Below are 12,019 nucleotides of genomic sequence, written 5' to 3' on the forward strand. Positions count from 1 at the left end.
ACGTGGAAACACTGCTGACCCATCAGAAAACATGTGCCTCTTTTTAGAGATTGAACTTGGCCACGGGTACAGGTCATTTTCCTTCAGATCTAAAACCTGTTACATCATTGAGATAAAAAGCAGAAAGACTAATTTGACTGGCAAAACTAGTTTATTTTTGGAATATTTTAATTAGACAAGCAATAAAAACGTGATTCACAATTTATAATCAAAATTTAGACACAAGTTTACAGTTTATTACATTTATGCAGAAAAAGACATGACACAAATCATCAAATATGTACCTAAATGTACTGCATACTGTTAGGAACAAGTTATAACAGGAAACATTTAAGCTGTGTAAGTTAAAGGTTTACATCACTTATATAGTTTTATTATGTACTATTAAGGAATACCAAATTATTCGTAAGTTTTTTTAACTAAGCCTAGATGAAAAATACTTAAATGCCAAAATAAAAGATAAAATGTTATGTAATAGCTGTACTATAATGCCATCACTATGGATATCTATACATTCTGTAAAATAAAGGAATGCCTTATTGTATAAAAACTTATGTATACATGTAACTAAGCCTTAAAAAATAACAGGCTTAAATGCCTAAAAATGTCTTCATAAACAAAAGATAAGAAACAACGAACATGTGATAAATAAACCTGAAAAAATGGAATGAAAACTTATGCCAGCCTTTTCTATACAAAAATCATGCGTACTCTATCATACATATAAATATATATTTAATATAACAGTGAAAATTAGTCCCACGTTTATATTATGATAGGAAACCAGTTCAATTCATCAGGTAAATCTAGAAATCAAGTGATATTTTATAAATAACATACAGAAGGATAATTGTTTGTGTAGGATAGCAAAATAATACACATATTGTACCAACCGTTCAGCCCCTAAGCTATATTTCACAGGTGATGTGGCATGAGTGAAATATATACTTTTGAAGTGTGCCAATTTTCATATTTTACCACAGACTTGCTTAATAATTTTTCAATAATATGTTTCATATACTTTTTCAAGTGGAAACAATATTTATATATATATATATATATACACACACACAGTGTATGAGTTTGCTAAAAAAAACATTTGTACAATCACTTTATTTACTATACAAATTTCTTGGAATGTTATTGCATAGTTACACTTTATACACAGTTAAAAAATAAATAAATCTGTTCTTAATAACTGATTTCCTACAATGACTAATATGGAAAACAGAAATCACAACATATTTTTGGTTGGCTTTTACCTCAATAATCAATGAAATTTTGTAGGGTGCAATATTTCAATAAAGAAAATAATCATGAAACACTTAATGAGCAATATCTTTAATTAAATCATTTAAATTCTTTAATGTAACATTTCTAATTCACATACAAGGAAACCCTTGCCATATACGATTAAAATGGTATAAAAAACAAGTATGTGCATTGTATCATTTTTAAAGGAAAAAATCATATAATATTTTCAAATGCTTGCAATATCTTCTAAACCATGTATGCTTAATCAAAACTAATGGAACAAAACATTTTTTTCATTCAAAGTTATGAATTTTGAGTATTTTTCACTTTTGATTGTGGTCATGAAAAAATATATATGTTTATTTACTTTAGATGGTTTTGAGACTAATTCATATCATAATTCAAACCAACACCAATATTAACATGAAGTGTACATACAATTTAAAACACAAATCAATTGATGCAAACTACCTAGCATCATTCAAAGATGAAAATTAACTGACAAAATCCCTTCCAAAACGTCCAAACATTTTTACACATATACACACCTTTCATCTTGTTTGCATTTTATGCTGTTAAATGCAGTAAAAGGAAACTTTTCAGTGCTCACATAAATAACATTCAATGTTACTTATCATTTATCACAAAGTTTAAAAGTGTATTGGCAATTGACATAATTTGCCATTGGCCTTTTACAAAATATAACCACTCAATGGCAAATGCAAGACATACATACATAATTATTATCAAGGGAGTATACAGTATCAAGTGATAACAAAGACAGCATAAAATTATACAAACACACACACACACACCATAAGAGATTGAATTGGATAAAAGTAAATGGACGCGTTCCATTTGATAAGTTCAGACATTGATTTCTTCATGTGAAATGTTAACAAATTGATAAAAACATTTAAAAAGTTCAAATAAGCTAGTCTAGTATTTATGATTGCAAAATGTGACAGATAATGCTTTATTTTGCTGCAAATCGTTAATGACACTTTTGATTTCCTTTATTCTGTTCAAATATGTTGGTTTTTGTTCATAAAAGTATAAAGTAAAACAACTGAATTTGAACAACTTTCAATAAAACATGTAAATAACATAAAATCCGTGAACGTGTCCCTCTAAAACAGTAAATATTCAAAACTAATATACAAACACTTGTACAAATATTTTGTTCTAATAATACAAATGTACAGCACAAAAAATAAGTGGTTATGCAAACTTGATCATGTTATTCATGTGAACTTATTTTTAAAGAATTTATCGAACAACAACAAATAATAAAAGAAAGAAATTTGTCTACATAAATTAAGATTCATACACTTATGTAAGACTTACAAGTAATAAGGGGACCACATAGATGGCTGACACAGTTGGGATAGTAAACACTGGGATCACCCCGTATAGTCCTTTTTGAGTACTTTTATAAGCAGAAAATTGTTTCATCAAAGTTCCTTGATGAGTTCCTGAAACAATTGAAAGAAAATAACATCAGGCATCAAAAGCACCAAATGCATAAGTCTCATTTTACATACATTTTGTGTACAGCCAAACCTTAGAAGATTATTTAGAGATAAGGTGTGTTACAATCTGCATATTGTAGTATTAAACATGACTATACCATTTCTGTTTAGAATCTTATTGTTTACACATGACTGTACCATTTCTGTTCAGAATTTGATGTACAATGTCATGTAGTAGTAAACAATACTTGTTCAAGTACACAGTCCAAAATGATATATTATAATTAAATTTCCTTCCAGAATGTATTTTAACTAGAGTTATCACATTATATGATACAGGCACCCTGTTTGACAGCAGGAGAAATTGGAAGTATGTTTAAAATCAAGTGGGCCCAGAAAAAGCTGGTTTGAGACCAGGAACAATTGGAAGTATATTTAAGGTCAAGTGGGCCCAGAAAAAAGCTGGTTTGACAGCAGGAACAATTGGAAGTATATTTAAACCAGGTGGGCCCAGGAAAAGGCAGGTTTGACAGCAGGAACAATTGGAAGTATATTTAAAGTCAGGCAGGCCCAGAAAAAATCAGAATTGACAGCAGGAACAATGATATGGAAGTATATTTCAAGTCGGGTGGGCCCAGAAAAAAGCACATTTGACAGCAGAAACAATAATATGGAAGTATATTTTAACTCAGGTGGGCCCAGAAAAAAGCAGGTTTGACAGCAGGAACAATTGGAAGTATCTTTAAGGTCAGACCTGCCCAGAAAAAAGCAGGTTTGAGAGCAGGAACAATTGGAAGTATATTTAAGGTCAGCAGAGCCCAGAAAAAAGCAGGTTTGACAGCAGGAACAATAATATGGAAGTATATTTAAGGTCAGGTGGGCCCAGGAAAAGGCAGGTTTGACAGCAGGAACAATCGGAAGTATATTTAAAGTCAGGTGGGCCCAAAAAAAGCAGGTTTGACAGCAGGAATAATAATTTGGAAGTATATTTAAAGTCAGGTGGGCCCAGAAAAAGCAGGTTTAAGAGCAGGAACAATTGGAAGTATATTTAAGGTCAGGCAAGCCCAGAAAAAAGCAGGCTTGACAGCAGGAACAATAATATGGAAGTATATTTAAGGTCATGTGGGCCCAGATAAAAGCTGGTTTGACAGCAGGAACAATTGTAAGTATATTTATGGTCAGGCAAGCCCAGAAAAAAGCAGGTTTGACAGCAGAAACAATAATATGGAAGTATATTTTAAGTCAGGTGGGCCCAAAAAAAGCAGGTTTGACAGCAGGAATAATAATTTGGAAGTATATTGAAGGTCACGTGGGCCCAGATAAAAGCAGGTTTGACAGCAGGAACAATTGGAAGTATATTTAAGGTCAGGTGAGCCCAGAAAAAAGCAGGTTTAACAGCAGGAACAATAATATTGAAGTATATTTAAAGTCAGGTGGGCCCAGAAAAAAGCAGGTTTGAGAGCAGGAACAATTGGAAGTATATTTAAGGTCAGGCCGGCCCAGAAAAAAGCAGGGTTGACAGCAGGAACAATAATAATATGGAAGTATATTTAAAGTCAGGTGGGCCCAGAAAAAGCAGGTTTAAGAGCCGGAACAATTGGAAGTATATTTAAGGTCAGGCAAGCCCAGAAAAAAGCAGGCTTGACAGCAGGAACAATAATATGGAAGTATATTTAAGGTCATGTGGGCCCAGATAAAAGCTGGTTTGACAGCAGGAACAATCGGAAGTATATTTAAAGTCAGGTGGGCCCAGAAAAAAGCAGGTTTGAGAGCAGGAACAATTGGAAGTATAATTAAGGTCAAATGGGCCCAGAAAAAGCAGGTTTGACAGCAGGAACAATTGGAAGTATATTTAAGGTCAGGCAGGCCCAGAAAAAGCAGGTTTGAGAGCAGGAACAACTGGAAGTATATTTAAGGTCAGAGGGCCCAGAAAAAAGCAGGTTTGACAGCAGGAATACTAATTTGGAAGTATATTTAATGTTAGGTTAGCCCAGAAAAAAGCAGATTTGACACCAGGAACAATTGGAAGTATACTTGATCCCGGTTGGCCAAGAATAAAAAAGCAAGTTAAGACATATAAAAGGAAATAATTGTACAATAAAACAATACTAAATAAGGATTTTTTTTCTCTTCTTTTCACTTTCAGAATAAGCACACATTGAGATGGCAGGGATTTTGGCAGCCCTCTTCTACTCAAAAATGATTAGATTCTGGCACCAGTTTCTGATGATATCAAAATGTTGTATTTTATCAATGATTTAATGTTTGTACAATAATATTATTACCGTCAGTGTCTGGGTTTTTCTGTAGTACTTATGATGCGTTTTCTCATGTTCCAGTACTCACATTCTGTTCACTTCCATTGACATTATTGAGAAGAGGAAATGCTGAAAATATATCATACATATTAGAAGGGATGCAAAGAAATGGCAAAATTGATATTCAATTATTCAGTACTTTTTTCGAATGAACAGTCTATAACCAAAATTAATCTTTTAGAAGTTATAGTAAACTATTATTATTTGCTATAGTAATAGCCCTTCTTTGTCGTAGCCGGTACACGTGATGGACCGATTTTTCCAAAATTAGCCTCTGAATTTCCCCCTTTTCAGAAAAAAAATCCCAACAAAATGCAATACATTTTGAACAAACAAAACACAAAATCAAATAGCTTAAATTCCACTGCATTTATATTTTTAGATTATAAACAACGCAAAATTAGATCAGCAAAGAACATAAATTTCTGGTTTAATGACATTATGCGTCCACAGAGGGTTGTTCTGTAGGACGAGTAACTTTGTTCTGGGGTGGACCTTTACTGAATATAACTATGGCAAAAACATACCAACTCGGGAACTAGTTATACAATAAAACAAAAATAAACGTGGATTTTAACTCATTTACAGTACAAGAATTAAGTAAAAATATCATAAATCACTATATACTATATAGTTACATTTCAAAGCAAGAACACTATATCAAAACACGGAAAACAGTTTAAAGCACATAACTTGCACATGGCATTCATATCATCACGGCAATTTGAGCAATATTGCACAGCTCAATTGGAAGAAAACGCTTTTGTGTGAAGACCGATTCCTTAAATCCATAATTGGCATGGTCATTTAAATAAGTACTACTTTTTAAGCCATCCAATAATATTTCTGTTTCAAACTTTGTTTAATTTAAGTGAATATTCTTGCGTTTAACAGGCAGATATAGAAGATAATCTTGGTAATGCAAACCTTAAGTCATTCGATATTGAATTATGTTTCTTATTGTTGTTTATAATGGAGCATATTCTGCCTCATTTCTTAATAGTTGACAATGTTTTCCCACTATGCAGGAACATTTAGTAAGCTTATATCAAATGGGACATTTGAACCGGGACCAGAATTTGTAAATATATGATTTATACTAAATTATTATTTATACGAAAGACATAAGAGGATAATTGTTTGATTCAGTGTAAGATCGCAATACATTTCTACGAGTGAACACCAAAGGTATTAAAATTATATGAGTTTAATATTTACATTTTGTGTTCACGAGGTGAAATATATTCAGGGATTGCCAATTCTGATTTTTGTCGTTTCTTTTTTCTAGCATTTGTTTTTTGCGGAAATTACCGCTCACTGTTACCAGTTAGGTCACATCGTTAGTTTCCGTAATCATCCAATGCTTATGTTAACAATCATAAAATTCAGGTTTCCACCATGTATTTTTGTAAATTTCCAGATTTATGCTTCGGAAAACTGACCTTTCGTACCCACATTATTAAATCCAAGAGCAATTCACTCCCTATACTCTAATTATAACATCTGTAATTGTTTCTACTTTGAGTGTTTTTAAAAATGTTGTTAAACTTGCACACACTATCTGTGTTGTTTTTTTCGCTACTACCGGGGTAAGAATAAAATTGATAGATAATGAAAGAAATTTTACCCGCTTCCATTGTTGAACTGTGAGCATCACCATTGGGATTATATTGAACTGCACCTACAATCAAATGTAAGGATAGGATAAAATCAACTGTGAATGTATTGTTATTACTTTTTATAACCATTCTTAGTTTCATTTTTGTTGGATTGTGGGGCATAACCCACAAACAAAATTTCTCCCTGGTTTAAGAGCTACCCTGGTACTATAACATGCATAAATTTGTAACTCTGACAAATGACCCTAATGACTCTTACTGCAGGGTTTTCAATAAGTTTCAGCTGAACCATCTCAAATAGTTAAGGTACTTTTTAGCAACTACTTATTAAATTTAATTAGTTTTCCCAATTGCCATTTGAATTGTCTATTTAAGCCAGCAGCCGATTCCTTTAAGGTCCAATAATTACTCTTCTGATCATATTATATACAAGCATCCAGTATGAAGAATATGCAAATGAACTACTAATTTCTTACTTAAGTTTTTTTATTGAAAAAATGACTATATATTTAGCTTACTTAAACAAACCTCTATTCTTACACTAGTTCTTGGTAAAAAAAGTATTAACAAGGCCTGTTTATTTTGTTTATTACCGTTAGATCCCTGGTTTTCTCCTGATACAGGGTGCTGCTGACTGGTATCTCCTGGATGTGATTCTTGATCTGGTTCAGGCATGGCATCATTACTGTGATGATCAGCTGGAAACATGTCTTACTAATTAATAACATTTTAAAGATTACCCGTATACCCAACAGCTTAATAATAGCTTTGTGTAGCATCATTAATTAGCCAATGAAATTAAAGCTATGCAGTTGTTGCATATAATTTCTGATATACTAAAGGGGAATAAGTGAACATGGGATATAAATGCTTGTTACAATGATAAACACATTTTCAAAAGTGCAAAATGGACCATTACTGTTGATAATTATTTAAAAAGGTGACAAAACATGCTCTATTTTGCGCTGAAAAGCATTTGTTAAAAGGTCAGGGCCATGTATTTTCAGAGAATATTTTCGAAGAATATTTTGACTGATTAACCAACTGACTCTTCCAATCGGAGTTGCCTTTCTTACTATAACTGCACCATGTAGAATAAAGTCATATAGTAAACAAGAGCCGTCGTAAGACAGCGCGCTCGACTACGCCGCTTTGACTTAGAATACAACAAGGATGTAATAATACCAAGTTTGGTATCTTTATGTCAAACCTAACTAAAATTATTCGATACATAAGGTGATTTTGATGCTGCCCTCCCACCACCCCACCCAAACAATGATACAAGTCATTCAAATAACTTGATTTCGCATCATGAAATTGTGGTTAAGAATATACAAATATGCCTTTCAAAGGAAATTAAAAAAAATAAAAAATAAAAATTCAAGGGCCATAATTTATATTTAGGCTTAAAACAGAGTTATGTTTCTTGTTGTAAGATGGTCGTAATTAATTTTGAATTTTATCAAGTGCATTTAATGAACGGTATAGAAGTTTTTTTAATTAAAATCCCAACTTGCCCTTAATTTTTACTTCCCTAAAACTTTAACCTAAGTCAATCAGGGGCCATAACTTGTATTAAGGATATGGAGTTATGTAACCTCATTGGGTGATGGTCCTGAACAATTGTGTGAAGTATTAAGTCAATTGAATGAAGGGTATAGAAGTTATTAAATAAAGCGATTTCCATGACTATCGAACTTGATCAAGATATTATGGTCACAAACATGTGTTTAAAGTTTGGTGAGGATTGGACAAACAGTTTTCAAGAATTAGATTGGAAACATATATTTTTGAAGTATTTTTGGCAAAAAAGGGCCGTAACTCCTAAATGACTAAAGCGATTTCCATGACTATCGAACTTGATCAAGATATTATGGTCACAAACATGTGTTTAAAGTTTGGTGAGGATTGGACAAACGATTTTCAAGAATTAGATCGGAAACAATCTTCGGGACGTACGTACGTACAGACAGACAGACGTACGTACGGACAAGGGCAACCCTATATGCCGCCACTTTGTGGGGGCATAACAATATCCCAACCTGCCCTAAAACTTTAACCTAAGTTCCATAGTCCACCAGGGGCCATAATAATATGGAGTTATCTAACCTCATAATGTGATGACTCTGAACATCTGTGTGAAGTATTAAGTCAATTGAATGAATGGTATTGGAGTTTTAAGTGAAAATCCCAACTTGCCCTAAAACTTTAACCTGCCCTAAAACTTAAACCTAAGTCAATCAGGGGCCATAACTTGTTTTTAGTATAATATGGAGTTATGTAACCTCATTGTGTGATGGTCCTGAACAATTGTGTGAAGTATGAAGTCAATTGAACAAAGGATATAGAAGTTATTAATAAATATTCCAACTTGCCCTAAAACTTTAACCTAAGTTCCATAGTCAATCAGGGGCCATAATCTGTGTAAAGAATAATATGGAGTTATCTAACCTCATCATGGGATGGCCCTGAACAACTGCGTGAAGTATTAAGTCAATTGAATGTAGGGTATTGGACTTATAAGTGAAAATCCCAACTTGCCCTAAAACTTTAACCAGACGCCGACGCTGACGCCGACGCTGGGGCAAGTAGTATAGCCCACCTATTCTTCGAATAGTCGAGCTAAAAACTAGCCTCGCCCTGGTTTAAACAAATTTGATTAACAGTCATTTTAGGATCATTTCTGTGCAGCAGAAATTTGAAATCTGCCTAGCAGTTTCTGAGAAGATTTGAGTTGTCCATTTAGTCATATAGTGAAAACTAGATCAGATCCCTGTCAGCAAAGTGTTTAACCAAACAACATGACTTGAAAGTATTCGATAAAGGACCACCTTGGGAAAAAATTTATGAAAGAAAATTGAAATCGGGTCATTAGTTTCTAAGGGAAAATTTTCGGTCATTAGTTTCTAAGGGAAAATTTTCGAAGTTTTTCCTTTTGGGTGTCATCAAAATTCTACATGAAACCAATGTTTAGGAATCTGGAAGAGGACTATCCAAGGAACATTCTTGTGAAATTTAGTTGCAATTAGCCAAGTGGTTAAAAAAAAAGTTCTTTGAAGGAAAATGACAACGGACAACAGATAATTCTCAAAATTTGGCTAAAACATATCATATACATATCTGCAAAAGCATAACATCTATTTGCCAATTGCTGTTTTTATATTAGATTAGATCAATTAAGATCAAGTGTGTGTATATCACGTGATAAATTACCTCATGTATGCTGGAAGGCAATATTTTGCTTAAAATGAAGACTTAAAAGAAATATAACTTTTTTTATCTAAACTGTTTTACATCAAACAAAGGGCATTCTATGCCACTTAAAGAGCCCTGCCTTTGTTTTATTACCAGTTAGCATTTATGACGCAATTTATCACTTGGTATTCACACAATGAAATGTATTTCCTCCAAGGAATGGACACTAAACTTTGTATGTGTGAAGTTAGTGTATAAACAAAGAAACAAACTCATTTCACATTATTTTTTTTTTATATCTTATTTGTCCATTTTAATGCATTCTTATTCATTTCTTGGTAAAATAGGCATTCAAATCTGATGAGTGAATGCGAAAAGGTTCTAAATGACATTAAATAAAGAAGAAGATAGAACCTTTTGCTTCACCCCTCAAATTTCTAGTAAGAAATCATTTTTTGTTTCCCAATAAGAAAGCCTTCTGCCCTTTAAACCAAAGTCGTGAAAAGGAAACGGTGAAAGAAATCACAATCCCAATACACCTATGATGTAAAACAAAGTCTTAAAATATTGTAAAATGCTCTATTAGCATTTTTTATCAAAATATTTCTAGAATTTAATATTATAATATTTGTCTTTGAAAACTTCTCTTACATCTCTTCTTTCACTATTCTTTAAAAAATACACTTATTTTAAAGCATTTTAAGGTACCTTTCTTTATGATGAACCGCCAACCAAGAAAAACAGCAAGTCCTATAAAGGCAATAATGGCTAGCACTATGGCAGCAATAGCACCATCAGGAAACCCGCTGTCATGCAATTTCAAATCCGTTGCTGGAAAATACAAACATGTCTGTCAAATATTATTCTCCCTGAGCACATCTTTGGTAGAATTTGAGAAACATATGTAAAAGTATACAAGATCTCCACTGAATTGGATCTGTCACCTTTTTAGAGCAACCATCATTAGAATGAAATATCAATTTCAATGTAAAGAAGCAACGCCTTTAAGTAAAACTTTTTCTGATTATCAAAAGCTGTAACATTCAGTAAGCCAGCTGCTGTATTTTAAAAAGAGCATTAGTGAACACAGGCGAAAGTTTAGCGTTTTCATTTCATAATCAAACTTGATCAAGATATTATGGCTACAAACATCTAGTGCTAAATAAAACTGCAGCTTGTGACAGGTGATGTCGCAGATAGATGTGCTTATTCTTTAAACAATCAAAATTTGTGATACATAGTGCAAACAAACATACTATTAAGGTAGCAGCTTAGTAAGAAAGACAAGAAGTCCAGAGGCCCTATATCGATCACCTGAGTAAAACTTTGTGCTATAGACTTGTTGATAATTAAAGGGCAATAACAGGGATTTGGCTTCTCTGATGTTTTATGCCCATTCACATTCTCACCAAATTTTGTGATGATTGAACAAATGCTTAAAAAGTTATTGATAGGACAAGAGCAATTTCAGGTAATTTCTATGATTAAAGCCCAATACATCTCTAGTAATTACAGCAATTTTACTATTTATCAAACATGTTCATACACATTCTGACCAAATTTGGTCATGATTGGACGAAGGGTTCAAAAGTAATTGATTGGACTACATATATTACTGGATGGTGCCTGTCTGCCCTTCCATACACCATAGGTGGAACTATTATATGTCCAGTTTTTATAAACATATGACAAATATGTATTTGTTTAAAAAGATACAAAGGGCAATAACTCTTACAATATTTAGGTTGGATTTATTTAACGCGTCACAAAAAATCACAATTTACTGTGAATAAGTTCATGATGTTTGAAGTTGGTACCTTCAATGATTTTAAAACAATTAAATAACAATAAAAAACATATGACATATACTCTAACTTGACTTAAAATGATCAAAACAACCTTTCTGAGAAGTTAGGATATTTGGGCTGAAAATGTTACCTCTAAAGTGTTGACAAGGTTTTTCTATATTTGGGCTCTGTGACCTAGTTTTTGACCCTAGATGACATATATTCAAACTTTAACTAGAAATCAATGAAACAACCTTTCTGACAAATTCCCAGGATATTTGGGCTGAAAATAATACCTCTAGAGTGTTAACAAGGTTTTTCCATGTTTGGGCTCTGTGACCTAATTTTTGACACCAGGTGACAATTGAGGCAAT

At 32.8% G+C, this 12,019-nt stretch overlaps 1 protein-coding gene across 1 annotated transcript in view; it reads right to left on the reverse strand.

The window, feature by feature from the left end:
- Positions 1-220: 220 nt before the first annotated feature.
- The window catches only part of LOC128228779 (uncharacterized), a 33,494-nt gene continuing 21,695 nt past the window's right edge, over positions 221-12,019 (reverse strand). The window contains exons 6-10 of the mRNA XM_052940279.1: positions 10,567-10,689; positions 7,257-7,361; positions 6,672-6,725; positions 5,012-5,113; positions 221-2,729 (exon numbers count right to left, since the gene is read on the reverse strand). Coding sequence (XP_052796239.1) covers positions 5,055-5,113; positions 6,672-6,725; positions 7,257-7,361; positions 10,567-10,689 — 341 coding nt within the window. The 3' untranslated portion in view covers positions 221-2,729; positions 5,012-5,054. The remainder of the gene's footprint in view (positions 2,730-5,011; positions 5,114-6,671; positions 6,726-7,256; positions 7,362-10,566; positions 10,690-12,019) is intronic.

This window comes from Mya arenaria, chromosome 3, assembly GCF_026914265.1.
Source record: "Mya arenaria isolate MELC-2E11 chromosome 3, ASM2691426v1".
Lineage (NCBI taxonomy): Eukaryota > Metazoa > Mollusca > Bivalvia > Myida > Myidae > Mya > Mya arenaria.